This window comes from Martes martes (assembly GCF_963455335.1).
Source record: "Martes martes genome assembly, chromosome: 4".
Taxonomy (NCBI): Eukaryota; Metazoa; Chordata; class Mammalia; order Carnivora; family Mustelidae; genus Martes; species Martes martes.
The window spans coordinates 130,607,330-130,627,307 of NC_137891.1; the positions used below are offsets into that span (position 1 = coordinate 130,607,330).

At 34.1% G+C, this 19,978-nt stretch overlaps 1 protein-coding gene across 1 annotated transcript in view; it reads left to right on the top strand.

Annotated features, from left to right (window-relative positions):
• The window catches only part of LRRIQ3 (leucine rich repeats and IQ motif containing 3), a gene marked incomplete at both ends in the record, with an annotated part of 165,997 nt that overhangs the window by 16,612 nt on the left and 129,407 nt on the right, over nucleotides 1-19,978 (top strand). Inside the window, one exon of the mRNA XM_080801812.1 lies at nucleotides 14,983-15,116. Coding sequence (XP_080657938.1) covers nucleotides 14,983-15,116 — 134 coding nt within the window. The remainder of the gene's footprint in view (nucleotides 1-14,982; nucleotides 15,117-19,978) is intronic.

Genomic DNA, 19,978 nt, shown 5'->3' on the forward strand with positions numbered 1-19,978 from the left:
GTTACATAATTATTATTTATGATATAATGCATTACATAATACTACAGGTACACCTTGGAGATACTATAGTTTTCATGTCAGACCAACACAATAAAAAAAATATACTAAAGCAAGTCAAATAAATTTTTTGGTTTTCCAGTGAATATAAAAGTTTTTACTGTAATCTGTTCAGTGTGTAATAATACTGTACTATTATGCATAAAGAAGTATATGAAACCTTGATTAAATACATGATTGCTAAAAAATGATAACCATTATCTGAGTTTACAGTGAGTTATAATCACTAATTACAGATCACCATAAAAAATATAATAATGAAAAAATTTGAAATATGGTGAGAATTACCAAAATGTGGCATGGGAAAAATGACATCAATACACTCACTTATTGCGGAGTTACCACAACCTTTAATTTGTAAAAAACAAAAACAAAAACAAAAACAAACAACAAACAACAACAACAAAACACAAACACAAGTGAAAAAAAATGTAGTATTTGCAAAGGGCAATAAATAAAGTATAATAAAACAAGTATGCCTGTATATATTATATCTTATATATTGCACATTACATATAAAACAAACATTAAAAGACTGAATGGTGAAGAGCAGAGGCTCTTGCTGTCCTGGCTAGGACAATCAGAATCTGAGCAATGACACAGTGGTGAATGAATTTCCTGTTTTGCTGTTTTTGCTTGTTTTTTACATGTATCCTAAAATTAAAGCTAAAGAAGTCAGTATCCTAAAAGCCAAAAGATGCAACCAAACAAACAAAATACCAAAATGCCTACTCTATCTAAACAAGCAAGAAAGATAAGTCTAGTAAGACTGTTAACTTTCAGACAATAACTACTCTACTCCAGTCAAAACCACAGAAAACATTTTGGTTCCACTTCTACCCATGCTGCAGAGGCTGAGTGGAGAGCCTAGACTTCTTTCCTCATGAGGCTTTGATGAGGCAACCCAATAACCATTGGGATGGTATTACAAGAAGACTAATGGAGATCAGGACTTTCATTATTTCCCAGCTGTAAGAAGGCCACCCTCAGCCATCTGAGAGTGGAAACTCGCATTTCTACCAGAAGTAATGAGAAGCCCACCTTCAGTTGGAGGTTAACAAAGGCTTGAATCGTGGTGAATCTGGACTTCTATATCCCCTGGAAGTAACAAGATAGTGACCTCCATTTCCCCTGCTGGAGCAATATCAGAGAAAGCCAGTTAAAACAGGGTTTAAATGAGATTTAAAAGTTTTAGAACATAATACAAAAATGTCTAAGTTTCATTCAGTAATCACTCAACATACAAAGAACTAGGAAGGTCTTAAACTGAATGAAAAGAGACAATCGATAGATGCTAATCCTGAGTTGCTTGCATTGTTTAAAATTTTCTGATACATTTTTTAAGCATCATTAAAATGCTTCAATGATCAATTATAAAAATACTTGAAACATACAAATAGAAAACTTCAACAATGTAATAGATAAAAAGAAACATGGTAATTAGAGAACTCAAAAATACAATAACCAAAATAAAAAAAAGCACAGTGGATGAACTTAATAGAAAAATAGAGGGGGAAGATTAAAGAATGTTGAAAAAGGGAAGATAGAATAATAGAAATTAATTAATGTGAGCAATGGAGAGAAAATACATTGAAAAAGAAAAAGAATAGCTATTCCAGGCAATTGGAAACAGATATTCCATGCAAATAGAAACCAAAAGAAAGCATGTGTAGCTAAACTTACACAAAATGGACTTTAAATCAAAGGCTATAATAAGAGACAAGGTTATCATAATTATAAAGGTGTCAATCCAACAAGAGGATATAGCTTTCGTAAATATGCATTTGGCATAGAAGCACTTAAATATATAAAGCAAATACTAACAGACCTGAACTAAACAACTTCTGCACAGCAAAGGAAACTATTAACAAAATGAAAGGAAACTGACAAAATTGGAGAAAATATTGGCAAATAATATATCTGATAAATCATAACACTGTCTGATGTTCTAAATGTATGTATGAGAAATACTTAAGAAAATTCTTAAAAAGACAGCTGTAAAGAATGGTAAGAGTTCTACACTTAATTTGGATAAGTAAATTGGTGACATCTTTTGTGAGTGTGTGTGTGTGTATATGAGAGTTCTAAAAAAAGAATGCACAAAAAACACTATAGATCAATATAAATGAAGTTCTCAAATTCTTTAGTAGGAAAGTAAGAATAAGAAAACAAAAGCAGAGAAAATAAATAGAAAACATAATAGAAAATGGGAGACTAAAGTCCTATTCTATCAGTAATTACATTAAAATTTATATTAAACTTAAATGGCCCAAATGTACCAATTGAAAGATACTGGCCAAGTAGATTTAAAAATATGACTCAAATCAGAGAAAGACAATTATCATATGATCTCTCTGATACGAGGAATTTGAGAGGCAGGGTAGGGGGTTGTGGAGATAGGGAAGGAAAAAATAAAACAAGATGGGATCGGGAGGGAGACAAACCATAAGAGACTCTTAATCTCATGAAACAAACAGGATTGGTTAGGGGGTGGGAGGGTAGGGATAGGGTGGCTGGGTTATGGACGTTGGGGAGGGTATGTGCTATGGTGAGTGCTATGAAATGTATAAGCTTGATAATTCACAGACCTGTAACCCTGGGGCAAATAATTCATTATATGTTAATAAAAAAACAATAAAAATATGACTCAAGTTTATGTTGTCTACGTGAAACTTCAAATACAATGGTACAGGGATGTTGAAAATAAAAGGATGGACAAAGATTTGTCATACCAAAACTAATCAAGGAAAAGAGGACCAACTAGCTATCTTAACATCAGTAGGGTAAACTTCAGAGCAAAAAAAAAAATTATCTGAGGCAGAGAGGGACATATAATGATAAAAGGTTCAAACCACTAAGAAGACATGTAATCTTAAATGTGGATGCACCAAGCAAGAGTCCTACAATATGTGAAGCAAAGATTGATAAAACTGAAATGAGAAATAAATACATGATTATATTTGGAGACATCAAAATTCCTTTCTCAATAATTACTACTATATATTGAAAAAACTCTATAACCCTATCAACCAACAAAATCTGACATTTATAGAATGTCTAATAAATAAATAGATCAAAGATATAGTATCAAGTGAAAAAATGTATTAAAATTAAGATACAAGCTACCAAAATTTGTGGGACACAGCTAAAGCAATGCTGAGAGGGAAATTTTTAGTATTAAATGCATATATAGGAACAAAGGAAAATCCTCAACTCAACAGTCTGAGATTCCCTTCATAAGAACCTAGAAAAACAAGAGCAAAATAAACCCAAAGTAAGCAGAAAGAAGGAAATGATAAAGATAGATGTCCATGAAATAAAAAAAAAAACAAAAATAATAAAATTAGTAAAGCATAAATCTGGTTCTTTGAAAAGATCAATAAAATTGACAAACCTCTAGCAAGACTGATGGAGAAGAAAAGAGAAAAGACACAAACTACCAATGTCGGGAACAAAACAAGGATATCACTACAGACCTTGTAGACATCAAAAGAAGAGAATACTACAAAAACACTACACATAAATTTAACAATTTAGATGAATGGACCACTTCATGCAGACAACAACAACAACAACAACAAAACTCAACAAAACTCATTTTGATAATCAAAATTATCAAAAGATAATTTTGACTAGTCCTTTATGAAGGAAATTGAGTTTATAACTTTAAACTCCAAAAAAAGAAATCTCCAGTCCCAGATAATTGCATTGGAGAATTCTCCCAAACATATAAAATTTTATTCTGTTTCTTCTAGAAAATTAAAAGAAACATTTCACCGTTTATTTTATAAAGTTAATGTTACCTTGATAACAAAACCAAAGACAGTACCAAAAAGAAGAACAGACCAGTATCCTTCATGAATATAAGCATAAAAATCCTTAACAAAATGTTAGCAAGTAGAATTCAGCAGTATATGAAAATAACTGTATACCATGAGCAAGTGGTTCTTAGCCCAGGGATACAAAGCTTGCTCAATATTTGAAAATCAATTAATGTAATTTACCATATCAAAAGACTATAGAACTGGAAGAGATTATGCTGAGTGAAATAAGTCAAGCAGAGAGAGTCAATTATCATATGGTTTCACTTATTTGTGGAGCATAACAAATAACATGGAGGACATAGGGAGATGGAGAGGAGATGGGAGTTGAGAGAAATTGGAAGGGGAGGTGAACCATGAAAGACTATGGACTCTGAAAAACAACCTGAGGGTTTTGAAGGGGCCGGGGCGGGGGTGGCGGGGTGGGGGGAGGTGTGTGGGAGGTTGGGTAAACCAGGTGGGGGGTATTAGGGAGGGCACGTATTGCATGGAGCACTGGGTGTGGTGCAAAAACAATGAATACTGTTACGCTGAAAACTAAAAAAAAAAAAAAGGAGAAAAAAAGACTACAGAAAACATATATCAAATATCGTATATCACTTAATGGAGAAAAAACATTTGGCCAAGTTTGGCCAAGTTCAGCATCCACTCATGATCAAAACAAAACAAAACACCTCAGAAAAATAGGTATGGAGAACTTACTCTTGTTTATAAAAACATGAAATAAAACCTAACAGCTAACATCATGCTTAGTGGTAAAAGAGTGAATATTTTCTCCCCAAGAGTGGGAATGAAGCAAGGGTGCCCACCATCTCTTCTCATGTCATCATAGTGCTGGGAAGTCTAGCTAGTACAATTAACTGAAAAAAGGAAATAAAATACAGATGAAAAAGAAGAAATAAAACTATTTGCAGATAAAATGATGACCTTTGTAGGTAATCCCAAAGAATCCACCAAAAAATCTCTTAGAAGTAAAAAGTGAGCTTAGTAAGGCCACAGTATGTTAGGTAAACATGCAAAAATTAATCACATTTCTATATACTACCCTTGGACACCAAAATTAAAAATATACTCTCATTTATAATCACTCAAAAAGATGAAATACTTAGGTATGTCTAACAATACTTGTATAGAACTTGTATGCTGAATGCTATAAAACACTTATGAAAAAAGATCTAAATGAATGGTGAGACATAGCATATTCATGAATTAGAATATTCAGCATAGTATTTAAATTCTCTCCAAAATGATATATAGGGTTAATGCAATTCCTATCAAAACCTTGCAGAATTTTCTGTAGATATAAACAAGAGCATTCTAAACTTTTTATGGAAAAGTAAAGGAATTAGAATGACTAAAACAACTTTGAAAAACAGTTAAGTGATAGGAATCTATTTACTTGATTTTGATATTTAGTTAGCTACAGTAATCAACACTGTGTGGTATTAGTGAGACATAGATCAAGGGAACAGATTAGAAAACCTAAAAATAGGTCCACAAATTATGTTCAACTGAATTTTGACAAAGATATAAGTAGTTTGATGGAGTAAATACAATCTTTTCATATATGTGGCTAGAGTAATTGGGCATACACACACACACACACACACACACACACACAATAAGCCTCAACCCAAGTTCCACACCCCATACAAAAATTAACTCAAAATGAATCATGGAGTTAAATGTACAACTTAAGACTATAAAACTTTTAGAAAGAAAAAAAAAAATAGAGATTTTAGGGATGAAAGGTGTAGGAAAAACATTCTTAGACCTGACAACAAAAGCATAATCTTTAAAAGGAAAAAAATGATAAACTGAACTTCATCAAAATTAAAACTTTTTATCTCTCTGTAAAAGACCCTGTGCAGTAAATGAAAGAAAGTTACAGAGTTGGGAAAGTATTTGAGAGTGAAATTTTTTTTAATTAACATATAATGCACTATTAGCCCCAGGGGTACAGGTCTGTGAATCTCCAGGTTTACACACTTCACAGCACTCACCATAGCACATACCCTCCCCAATGTCCATAACCCAACCACCCTCTCCCTACCCACTCCCCCCGCAACCCTGTTTGTTTTGTGAGATTGAGTCTCTTATAGTTTGTCTCCCTCCTGATCCAATTTGTTTCATTTATTCTTTTCCTACCCCCCAAACCTCCCAAGTTGCTTCTCAACTTCCTCATATCAGGGAGATCATATGATAGTTGTCTTTCTCCGATTGACTTATTTCACAAAGCATAATACCCTCTAGTTCCATCCACGTCATCGCAAATGGCAAGATTTCATTTCTTTTGATGGCTGCATAGTATTCCATTGTGTATATATACCACATCTTCGTTATCCATTCATCTGTTGATGGACCTCTGTGTTCTTTCCATAGTTTGGCTATTGTGGAAATTGCTGCTATAAACATTCAGGCTCACGTGCCCCTTCGGATCACTACATTTGTATCTTTAGGGTAAATACCCAGTAGTGCAATTGCTAAGTCATAGGGTTAGCTCTATTTTCAAGAAAGTGAATATTTTTAAGATGATAATATTTATGAGTCATCAAAATTTGAGTAGGGTATTTTTTTTTTCTTGTATTTGCTTTTCTTCTTTCCTGACATTTCTGTGCTGTTATATTATTATGATTCTAAATTTTATTTTTATTTTATTTAATGGTACTTGACTCAGGTGAATTTTTTTTTTAACTTGAAAATAGATGACAGAATATTCCCAAATTGTTTACCAAGTAATCCTAGGAAATACTGATTTAAAGTAATACAAAATCTTATTTTAGGGAGTTTCACATAGATTTCTACTGTTTCATGTGATTATTAAAGCGAGTGCATCATTAATGTTGTTTCTGATAGTATGAAAAGGTAAAAACTGTGGGTGTGCTTTATTCGAGATAAATACATATGGGATTAGTACAATTTACATTTTTCAAATATGTTGGGAAATATGTGCCAAATTAGGAAATTCTGATTGGAAAAATCACAAGTGGAATAGAAAAAGACAGACCAGATACATATAGCAGAAATAAAAACATTATAATAGGATAAAAAAACAAATTTAAATAAGTATGAATGTATTTAGAATATCAAAATAATTGGGGATCTTTTTTGCATAATTATGTACATTCTGAATAGAATATAATTTTAGAATTTGTTTTTTAAACTACTCTTCTTGTTAGAACACCAAGTACTCTCTTCCCTGTGAGTCATATTATGAAAGTCCTCACTATTTTTTGGAAATGCTTCATTATGGTTTATACTAGGGTTAGCAACAGCCACATTTTCATCCCAGGGTTACAATAGCAAGCTGTTGAGTATAGATATTTCACTATCATACCATCTGTTGTCTTGATTGTTGAAGTTTTTTTATGCGTAAGCATATGTTGTTCTTTGCCACACTTTTACTGTAATACTTTAATTCCCTTTATTGGATTTAAAATATTAGTACTAATTATCTTTTTACTTTATTTATTGATTTCATAATTTTGCACTGCATTAGTTTGGATAAATTGCTTAGTAAATTCCTTTAGACTAATTTTTTTGTGTATCAGATAAGGTATATAGAAATGCTTTGTTAACTCTAAAACTATATATCATTTTAAGTATGAATATAAAACTGTTGGCAGATAACATTGTTTGGATGTTTAATGTTTGAGCCTCTGTTCTAAGTGCTTTACAAATATTCCTTCACAACCCAATGAGGTATTACCATTGTTATCTCTATTTTACAGATGATGAACAGAGGACAGATAGGTTACTTACCTAGATCACATAGCTAGTAAGTAGTAGAACTGGGATTTAAACCCAGGCAGTTTTTCTCCAGTCATCACTCCTCTAGTGGAGGAAATGCATTACTTTCCCTTACAAACAGTATATGTCCATTTGTCCTCAGATATAAAACACTTTATGGCATTTGTACAAGTTTGCAGTAATATCTTTATTGGCATTTTACAAGATAATTGTTTTAGGACATCAGAAAGCTTATTGTCTAGAGGTTACTTGTACTCTGGCAAGGGCAATAACCTTGCCCACAACTGGTGATTATTCTGTTTCTGTCTTTAAAGAGGAGGAATTATTCATGCTTTGGCAGTAAGCGGGACTCATTGCTGTAAACTGCAGTATGAGCTTAATGGTTCTCTGCTGGTGACAACTATAGCATTTGACCAGGATCACTTTTAAGCCTAGTCATCTAAGTTCCCTTCCATATTCTTCCCTCACTTCTTACCTATGCACTCAACCTCTGTGGTCCTAAGCTACTACGGGGGAGGAAAAATAATTTCCCCCCTACTATCTTGAATTCTTGGCTGAGACCTTTTAATAAAATCCAAATTAACAAGAGAAAAACAAACAGAAGTTTACTAACATTTATATTGCTCATTTATACATGGGAGATAGCCAAGGGAAAAATAAGTAGCTCCCTGAGATAGCTTACAATTCATGCTTATGTAGCATTAACAGGGAAAGAAGAGGGAGGATGTAGAACTCTTATGAGAAAGGAAATGATTTTTAGGAAAGATAAATGGGTCTTAGAAGAATGATGAGTTTGTGACAAAGATCTTCCCTGCTAACCCTCTCCTACTCTTATCTCCTACTAACCTCCTCCTTTGTGATAAAAGTCTATCTCCATTGTTGTTGAAGCTCCCAGGGCGTGGATTTTTGGCATTTGAATGGCTTGTGAAGGATCTGTATTTAGGATAGATAAGGGAGGTTTAGTATTAGCCTCTCCCTGACTTTGCTGTTTTTTAAGTGCCTACTACTCAAAATAATCCGTATACCATAGGGGTACATTTTGGGGAGGCACATCTTGAACTCTTACAGTGATATTTTGGGGTGGCATATTTTGCTATCTTCCCCCCCCCCCCCCCACACACACACACGATGAGCCCAAATGCAATGAATGAAGAAACATAAGGATTGGAGGAAATCACATCTATTCTAGAAACCAATAAAGGGTAACATTTAAATAAAAGATTATTTCATAAAAGTACTTTTAATCATAGTGAAGATTGCTTTTCAGGTACAGTGAAGATGGCTTTGAGTCAAAGGCAGAAACTGGCTCTGCCTGGCTTTATGCCATTATTCCCTGATGTGTATAAGCAAACAACATGAAGGAGAGGAGATTCTACAAAGCCTTTTATTTGTCAAGGGTGATAGTGGAACAGTGGCATATAGGACCATTGTTATAAGTCATAGAATAAATTTCATGGAAAGTCTTGTTAAAGAATAAAGTTCAACTAAATAAAATAAAATTCAAAAGTAAAATTCAACTGAGTATTTTTATAGATCTAATTGGCTTCATTAAGTGACTCTTAAATCAGCATCTTTTTAGCAAGTAGACAGGAGCTCCAAGGAGAAGTTGTACAAAATAGAAGGTTTTTATAGGAAGTAGGGTGGGGCAAAGAAGTTACTAAGAAAAATAAAAAATAAAAAATAAAAAAAGGATTGTTCCAGGCAAATTCACCTTTCCTAGGGAGAAGAGCAGGCAGGGGGTCCTATTAGGGAGATTTACCTCATCACTCTCTGGGTTATGAAGAAGACCCATGTGACAGATTACCTCATTGGTGTTGACCAGAAAATTCCTGACTGGTTAAGTCTACATTTCTGGTGGAGGTTGGAAGTATAGGTTAAGTATTAAGCCCCAGTTTGATGACTTGGCCTGCCATCAGTGACTATCTTAGGTCTGTGGTTTTGTTTTTAAAAAAACCCTAGTAAAGGCAGGGTAACAGTGAAGAGCAAACTGGTATGAGGCAGGACTCCTTTGTGATAGGGCAGTTAGGAACTTCAGAAAAGAGCTTAGTCTCAGCCACATAACTTAACTGGAGTAGTTGGAAAGGTAATAGAAAGCTCAATATGAGAAAGCTGGCCTTTGACAGATGGCTTAAACAAATTGAAAATATATACATGTAAATGATGAGAAAACAAATATAAAACATGGAAGTGAGTTCCAGGACATCTAGAATACATGAATAGGGATTTCAGTAGAGAAAATAAAGCAAATTAAGGAGAAACAATAGCCAAATAAATCTCTCCCCCCCCTCCCCCCATATGCCATGGATCTCAGTATGGAGCAAAATCTGTGAAAGAACTACATATATTTTCTTTAAAAAATCTTTGAAGTTCAGCTTTCTGGTCATAGAAGAAGGAAAAAGAAAAGTATACTTCAGATGAGACTTTTTAATATAAATCATTACGCAAATTGAGGTGTTGGCAAGTGTATAGCATGTGAGGCAGAGTGAAAAGCATTTGCAAAGGCACAGAGGTAGTGCTAGAGCTTGGCACAATCATGACAAGAAGTAATTTAGTGTTATAGTTTAGAATACATGGTTGGGCATGTCAAATGATGCTGGAGACAAAAATAGGATTATTATGGCAAAGGATATTATGTGTGATACTAGGGAGACAAGGTTTTATCTTGTAAGATCCTGGGGAAATATTTAACAATTTAGCATCATCCAATTTTCATATTAGAAAAATCATCATATATTCTGTAATTTTGGAGTGGAGGGAAACTAAATATAAAGAAATTAGTGAGGGATGGTCCCTGGTTTATAACAACTGATTTGTTAATTGGTAGATGGTATGGTTTATAGGGAAAAGATTGAAGATATATTTGTTTGATACAAATCAGTGAATTTATGGGATGGTAAAAGGAATGGGGAAAGGAATGTGGATTTATTAGACGACAAGGTGAAGAATAGTGTTAGTGACTACATCTGTAATGCAGTATGAGATAATTGTTTGTTTGCTTTTTAAGATTTTCTTTATTTATTTTGAGAGCATGAGCAAGGGGAAGGTTTAGAGGGAGAGAGAAAGAGAGAATCTCAAGCAGACTCCATGCTGAGTGCAGAGCCAAATGCAGGGTTGGATTTCAACACAGATTAGGACCTGAGCCAAAACCAACAGTCAGAGGCTCAATGGACTGAATCACCCAGGTGCCCCCCTCCTTTTTGTAAGATTTATTTGTTTATTTTAGAGAGAGCATGAAGGGGAGGGGCAGAGGGAGAGAGAGCTAAGCTGACTCTGCATTAAGCGTGGAGCTGGACTGTAGGGCTTGATCTCACAACCCTGAGAACATGACCTGACCTGAAACCAAGAGTCAGATGCTTAACTGATTACACCACTCAGGCACTTCAGTCATTTCAGTTTTTGACATGTAAGTAGAGAAATAGAATTGGAATTTTATTTTATAGAATTATAAAGAGGTAATTCCTAATAAAAGATGTAACTACATGGATAATCAGCATATATGAGATAGTAAGATGTAGCAAAGAAGGTGATCATTTGAGGAAAATTAGCAGAGATGAAAAAGAAAGAAAGCCTAAATTATACCAATATTTAAATAGTTAAGTAGTTTGAAAAAGAAAAGGCACCAACAAAACAGACTGAAAAATAAACACTTAAAAGGTAGAAAAAATAGGAATATGATGTGATGTCACCGTAGCCAAGTAAGAGTTGAATTACAAAAATAGGTTGATAATGCCAAATCAAACTTAGAGACCAAATATCACAATGTATAAGTTACTATTACTTAGTGATTTAATAGTCAACTAGTAATTGAATGCCCATTACAGACCAGTAGTTAACTTAGTCCTAGAGATACAGGATAAAGAACGATTTGTTAAAATTAATGAGTTTATGTTGCAAGTGGGAAATATAGACAAATAATTGTGTCATAATATAAACTTGTCAAATAAAAGACAAATGAAGACTTAGGAGAGACTTTATTCAAAAAGATTATTGCAAGGGAAGGAAAGGGGCTATTGCAATAGTGGGAATGTTCTAATTGATCAGCAATCTTCAAACATCATTAAGGTTAGTCAAAAGTTTTTTTCTTGGAAGAGTAAATAAGACTGGAAAGGACTGGTGTGGGTCAGTAGGTTGAAGGGGAGTGGCATGATCTGACCATAAATCAGGGAATATTTTATCTTTCGAGTTGCCTATCTTAGGAGGGGCCATTAAAGGAGGGTTATATGGTGGCTCTGGCTAAAAGTGGGCCTAAGTTCAGGGGCCTGGGGAGGGGGTGGGGGAAGATCTTAACCAAAGTTTGGTTAATAAGCATTTTGTTCTGATTGACCAGTGGGGACAAAATAGTTTAATCATTAAAAGGCAAATGGAAATTTAGAGAATCTGTGTCAGGTCCTTGTCATCGGTAAACTAGAGGGGCATTGATGGGTACTATCTAAGTAATATGGAGGAAGCATACTTCCATTTTCTGAAACGAAGGGGTAAGGAGATTTCTTAACCTTTCCCATTTCCTAGGATCAGAGGGCTCAGGTAAAACTCAAAATTGTCAGGTATGACAAATGAGTGCTGCAAGGATAATATTATAGAAGGGTATTGAACTCAGATCAACGTCAAGAAAGGCTTCTTGGAGGAAAGAATTGAATCTCCAAAAGCCCAAGATAGTGAGATAAATAATTGAGAACGGCAGACAAGAAACTCAATGGCATCTGTAAAAAGCGTTGAGGTTTAATTATCAGATAGTTTTCAGGGGTATAAGTTGCTGGATATTACCGTTGTGGAAAGTGGCTTGTGTAGGGCGAAGGGAGATGAAATTGAGGTAAAAAGGGGCTAGATCAAGAATTTTGTGTTCTAAATCGAGAAATGTATAATTGATCTCTCGGTGATGTACCCGTAAAATATATTAAGCAGGGATGCCATATGATCAGATTTGCATTTTGGGAAGTTCACTCTAGCAATAGTGTATATTATGATTCAAAGGGAGTTGGGGAATAGGGATTATGTCAGATATAAGGACATTTTTAACAAATTAAGGAAGTGATAAAGACCTGCAATAAAACAATGGCAGAGATTAGAAGAAAAGGGAGAAGTCAGACAGATACTAGGATATTGAATAGATAGGATCTACCAATATTTGGGTATAAGGAAGCATAAAAAAAAGAGAGAGAGAGAAAGCTTAGGATGGTCCCAGGGTTTCTGAGTTAAGTAACTGTGCGCACTAGTACCATTTACTAGGAGCATCTGAGAAAGCAGTTTAAGAAGCAAGATTCATATTTGGGAAAGCTGAATTTAACTGGGTATCAGTTTGATCATACTATTCCTTAGCTTAATAGACAGTTCAGGCCTAAAGCTAGAAATCTGGGAATCTTCAGCTCATAGGAAAGTATTGAAGCTATGAATTAGGTACAATCATCTGGAGAGTGTGTTCAAATTGAAAATAGACAAATAGAGAAAATCCTTTAAATGTGGCATTAGGCAGGTATGATAGGTATTTAAAAAGACTAGAAGTGGGGTGCCTGGGTGGCTCAGTCCTTAAGCGTCTGCCTTCTGCTCAGGTCATGATCTGACGGTCCTGGGATCAAGCCCCGCATCGGGCTCTCTGCTTGGCAGGGAGCCTGCTTCTTCCTCTCTCTCTGCTGTGTTCCCTCTCGCTGTGTCTCTCTCTGTCAAGTAAATAAATAAAACCTTAGGAAAAAAAGGACCAGAAGTAAACCAGAGTTACAGGAAAGCTAGGAGGAGTGGTTTACGGAAGCCAAGGGAAGTAGTTGAGGGAGGAATATCCAATGTAAAAGTATCAGATACATTGGTAGGGGTAAAATCCAGTGGATGGAGATATAGGAAAGGGGAAGTAGGGACAGCAAATACAGAATTCTATATCAAGAATCTGGGCTCTTAATGAAAGTTAAATACAAAGGATGGAGGGTTGGGATAAGCGTGATCATTTATATGGGTGCATTTTAAAGATGGGAAAGGCTACATCATATTAATAGGTAGAAGGATAGTGACAGTAAAAGATAATAGTGAAACAGAGAGAGATGGGACTTAACAGCAATGGAGTGCCTATCTTGGACAGGAAGGGAAATATTTCTTGTTTTAAGATTGAATAGAAGGCATTTCTATTCAGAATAGATAGGAATATAGTTAAATGGGAATACAGTTAAATGTAGCGAATGGAAGAGATTTGATTGATGGAGTTCAATTTATGGCCCTGTTTCCTCTGTGAAGAGATGTTTAGGGAGTTCTAGGAAAAACACTTAAAAAGAGTGTAGAGAACAGTACTGAACAATTGCAGTAGCTCTTATTGGAATGGAAGCAAGCCAGGGCCATGTAAAGCTTTTGTTAATTAGTAATGCATTTTTGTAAATATAAATCTAAAGTAGTACTAATTTGCAAGGCTTTGTGATTTCTTTTCCGGGGTGTACATAGCTGATTGAGTGTATAGGCAGAAAGAGGACATGAAGTGGTGGGTTGGTAATTTTCAGGGTGGGTGATTTACAAACAATATAAATTTTAGGTTTTTAATGTATAATCCTTACATTCAAAATGTAAGTAAAGTAGCGTTATTTCTAACCAATCAAATGATCAGTGGGTTGTAGGGAGTCTGTATGATCCCAAATCTAAAATTTTGCAGGAACAGATCTTAGAGATAATTTCTTTAAAGCTACTACAAAATATTTCTCCCCATGGGAATGAGCTGTATCCTGATAAAGTGTCCAACATTCTAGTTAAGCTGCAACAAATTTTGAACTACTGTAAATTATTCTGTGAATCCAACATATGTCAGTTTCCTATGGGAAACCACAGAATACTTTTAGAGTTTCATTGAATACCTATTCATGCCACCACCTTTTAAAGATCAACTATGGTCAAAATTTTATATTTATGTTATCAGATTGGGAAAAGAGTCTAAATGAAGAAATTTATCATCATGGGTCTTGCATTTTGTGTAGAAAATTTAAATCATTTTGTGCTATTAACTCTTGGTATTATGATCTAATAAAATAGTTATGAAAATGTATTTATCGGGGCGCCTAGGTGGCTCAGTGGGTTAAAGCCTCTGCCTTCAGGTCAGGTCATGATCCCAGGGTCCTGGGATCGAGCCCCACATTGGGCTCTCTGCTCAACAGGGAGCCTGCTTCCTCCTCTCTCTCTCTCTCTGCCTGCCTCTCTGCCTACTTGTGATATCTGTCAAATAAATAAATAAAAATATTAAAAAAAGGAAATGTATTTATTATATAACTATTATGCCTATAAGATACTTGTGAACATTTTAATAGCTTATATTATTAGACTAGCAATTTTAAAATGTCCCTTGGAAATATTTTCATGAAATACAAATATTAAATACATTTTCATTATACAGGGATCAACCTATGATGATGAAATAAATAATATCAAGCATATTATCTCAAAAATTAATGAAATTCTGGCTCATAATTCTCCAGTTTTGATTGTTCAAAGATGGATACGTGGTTTCTTAGTTCGGAAAAACACGAGGTATGTTTTCTTTACTATTTGAATATTAAAATAATATAAAATCTGATGAAAAGGCAATTTTCTAATAATACACATTTTTGTATTCTCTACCAAAATGGTATTTTCTAGAGTGTTTGAAAGAGTTTTAGGGAAAATACCACATACTTTGTGGCAATATTATAGTATTTAGTGTAATATAAATTGATACTTTTATTTTTTATTTTAAATTTGCCATCTAAATAGCCAATCAATAAAGCTCTTATTAATCATTGATGTAGATAGTTTTCTTTTATTAAGCTTAAAAATATCAGTGAAAAATTTGAATTTCTCTCATTTAATGGGATGTATTAGGAATATAAGCTATATATATATATATAAAGGGATACAATAGAAATACAAATCATGAAATATGTGAAGATTACATATTTTGGGGGGGGTGAAGATAATTCTGCAGAAATATCTGCTGCCACATCAATCTATTTTTTGGTTAGTTGTCTTTTCCTCTCTTTTTGTTTCCTGTATTCCTTTCCAATGGCTGGCATTTGCAAATAGAGGAAAACTTTTCTTGCAAGAATCTCTCAGCATTGTAATTGGGGAGATAAGGTAGGATACTCTGCCATAAACTTATTTGTATTAGTTTTGCCAAACATCAAACATATGAAAAAAATAAATGAATATTCTCATATAGTGTATTCTTTACTGCAAAATGGCAGAGTTCAGAAGACAGAAATGATAATTGGCCCTGAAATATAGGTAGGATTAAGTAGATCTAAAGTTGGGCAATGGGCATTCCCTGAGAAAGCAAGATTTAAGAGGTTTCACCGAAATGATATTTAACATTATGTGGTTAGGCTGAGAAAATGTTCTGAATTATCCTGCATGTGCTAAATCACAGATTGAAATAGCCCTGATAAAGAGAAATAAGTATGAGGGACAAGTAGCAAATCTGACCAAAATATAGTACCTGCAATTTCTGAGGAAGAGGTCCCTTAATTTTCAAATTAAGGTCAAAGTGCAAGAGAGAGTGGGCTCACAAATTAGGGCACATAAAATGATTTGGAATAAAAGATGTGGGAAAGTTTCACACAGTTACTGACAGGTATATATATACTTAAAATATTATTTCTATCTCATATGTTCCATTTAAATTTAGTATGCATTTTACATGAAATAAACATCTAATTAACGGGACTTGTCTTTAGTTTATGCCCCCGATACTGAGTTTTTCTCTTTTAGAATCAAGATTTCCTCTAATACTCATGTAACATGAGATAAAAACCTTATGCATGGAAGTAATTTCTGAACATTTAGCATGAGTGAACAGAATTTGAATGAGCTTTGTGGAAAGAGACATCAGTAATAATAAGTGACACAGTGGTTCAAGGCAGACTGATTTGAATTATTTTTCTCTTTAAAATGCTGTTCCATTAGGCCCATTACTTAACTGCTCTGAGCCCAACTTTCCTCATATGCTGAATGGGAAAGAGCAGGGGCTAAAAGCAGGACTTATTTCACTCTTTGCTTGTGGGAATTTAAAATTATGAATATAAAGCATAACACATTCTTATTAACTGCTGTATTTAAAATATTCTCATTATTGTTGTTATAACTTGTGCTCTCTGAATTATATGATTCCATGGGAAACATACTCTTTTTTTTTTTCTTTTTTGATTCCTGTTCCCTTCTAGTAACATTTGCAACAGCATACACATAGTAATCTTTCAAAAATATAAATCTAATTTCATTCAACAACTTATAATCTTCCAATTGCTACCAACTTGCTTAGGGCAAATGGCTGGGATATTTGCTCCGACAATGTTCATAACATACTGTCATTATCATGAACACTTACCATGCTATATTACAGTTGTCTGTATAATTATCTCTATCTCCAGATGTACTGTACATTCTCTATCTCTAGTATGTAACAGAGTGTTTGGCATATGTTGGGTGCTCAAAACATTGTTTGCTCAGTTGATAAATACATAAATAGATTGTGGAAATTAGAATCAGAAAAGTATATCTGGATTCATCTATGGAAAGGGAAAACAGAAAGGAACTGGGCAATACATAAAGTTCCTCTGAGAGTGCCTGAAAGTACAAATGATTAGTCCTGTCATATGTTTATTTCCAGCCATGAGAAATATCTCCCCACACCCAAATACTTTGCACCATGCTTAAAAACTGTTCATTTAAACTGCTTGAAACTTTATGTACAGAGTTGAAATATCATATATTGCCTAAATTTAGAAAATTGTTATGATTAATGCTATTATCTTTTAAAGTAATGGTACCTCTGATATAGATGAAACAGTGCAAGGGAGGTACAATTTTTAATTTTTTAAAAAACGTTAATTCCAGTATAATTAACATAACAGTGTTAAGTCAGTTTCAGGTACACAACATAATGACTCAACCATTCTACAAACTACTCAGTGCTTATCATAAGTGTACTCTTAACCCCCTTTATTTATTTCACCAATCTCTTCAACTCCCCTCTGGTAACCATCAGTCAGTTTGTTCTCTATAGTTAGAGTTTGTTTCTTGATTTGTCCCTTTTTTTCTTTGTTTTGTTTCTTAGATTCTACATACCAGTGAAATCCTATATATTTGTCTTTCTCTGCCTGACTTATTTCACTTAGCACTATGCCCTTTAGATCCATCCATGTTGTTGTAGATGGCAAGATTTCATTCTTTTTTATGGCTGAGTAATTGTGTGTGTGTGTGTGTGTGTGTGTGTGTGTATGTGTGTGTGTGGTGTTTATATACACACCACTTTTACTTTATCCATTCATTTATCAATAGATACATGGGTTGTTTTCATAATGTGGCTATTGTGAATATTGCTATAGTAAACATAGGGGTGCATACATGTTTTTAGATTAGTGCTTTTGTACTCTTTGGGTAAATACCCAGTAGTGCGATTACTGGATCACATGGTAATTTTAATTTTAATTTTTTGAGGAACCTTCATGCTGTTTTCCACAGTGGCTGTACAAGTTTGCACTCCCACCAATAGTGCATGAGGGTTCTTTTTTCTCCACATTTTCACCAACACTTGTTTCTTGTGTTTTTGATTTTAGCCATTTTGACAGGTTTGAGGTGATATTTCATTGTCATTTTGATTTGCATTTCCCTGGTGATAAGTGATGTTGAGCATCTTTTCATGTGTCTGTTGGCCATCTGTATATCTTCTTTGGAGAAATGTCTCTTCATATCTTCTGCCCATTTTTAATTGGATTATTTGTTTTTTGGGTGTTGAGTTTTATAAGTTCTTTATATATTTTGGATATGAACCTTTACTGGATATGTCACTTGCAAATATCTCCTCCCATTCAGCAGATTGTCTTTTAGTTTTGTTGATGGTTTCCTTTGCTGTGTAGAAGATTTAGTCCTGAGTTTATTTTTGCTTTTGTTTCCCTTGCCTTAGGAGGCAGTTTGAGAAAAATGTAGCTATGGCCAATGTTAGAGATATTGGTGCCTATGTTCTCTTCTAAGATTTTTATGGTTGCAGGTCTCACATTTAGGTATTCAGTTTTCAGTTTGTTTTTGTGTCTGGTATAAGAAATGGTCCAGTTTCATTCTTTTACATTTAACTGTCCAGTTTCCCAGCACCATTTGTTGAAAAGACTGTCTTTTTCCCATTGTATATCCTTTATTGCTTTGGTGAAAATTAATTGACCATGTAAGTGTGGGTTTATTTCTGAGATCTCTATTCTATTCCACTGATAGCTGTGTCTATTTCTGTGTTCAGTTCTATACTATTTTGATTAGGACAACTTTGTAGTGTTTCTTGAAATCTGGGACTATGATTCTTCCAGTATTATTATTCTTTTTCAAGATCGCTCTGGTTATTTGAGGTCTTTTGTGATTCCATACAAATTTTAGGGTTATTTGTTTTAGTTCTATGAAAAATGCTGTTGGTATTTTGATAGGGATTGCATTAAATCTATAAACTGCTTTGAATGGTATGGACATTTTAACAATATTTGTTTCCCCAATCCATGGGCATGAATTATCTTTCCGTTTGTTTGTATCAATCAGTTTCTTTCATCAATGTTTTATAGTTTTCAGAGTACTGGTCTTTTACCTCCTTAAGTTTATTGCTGGATATATTATTATTTTTGGTGCAATTGTAAATGGGACTGTTATCGTAATTTCTCATTTTATATTGGTTTATTAGTGTATAGAATACAGTGGATTTCTGGGAATTGATTTTGTATCCTGCGACCTTACTGAATTTATTCACCAGTTCTAGTAGTGTTTAATCTAGTTTTTGGCGGTCTTCAGGGTTTTCTATATATAATATCATGTCATCTGTGGATAGTGAAAGTTTTACTTCTTTCTTACCACTGTGGATGGCTTTTATTTATTTTTCTTGTTTGATTGCTGTGGCTAGGACTTCAAGTACTATGTTGAATAAAACTGGTGAGAGTGGCATCCTTGCCTTGTTCCTGATCTTAAGGATATCTGTCAGTTTCTCACCATTCAGTATGATGTTAGGTGTGTGTGTGTGTGTGTGTGTGTGTGTGTGTGTGTGTGTATTTTTAATGGCATCTAGTATGTTGAGACATATTCTCTCTAAACCTACTTTGTTCATTTTTTTAATCATGAATGGATGTTGTACTTTGTCAGATTGCTTTGCCATTGTACTTTGTCAAATTGTATTTTGTCATTTACCTCTGTTGAAATATGGTTTTTATCCTTTCTCTTCTTGTAATTTATTACATTGACTGATTTGCAAATATTGAACCACTCTTGCATCCCAGGAATAAATCCCATTTGATGGTCTGAATAGTTTTTTTTTTTTTTTTAATGTATTGTTGGATTCAGTTCCTAATATTTCTTGAGGACTTCTGTGTTCATATATATCAGAGATAGCA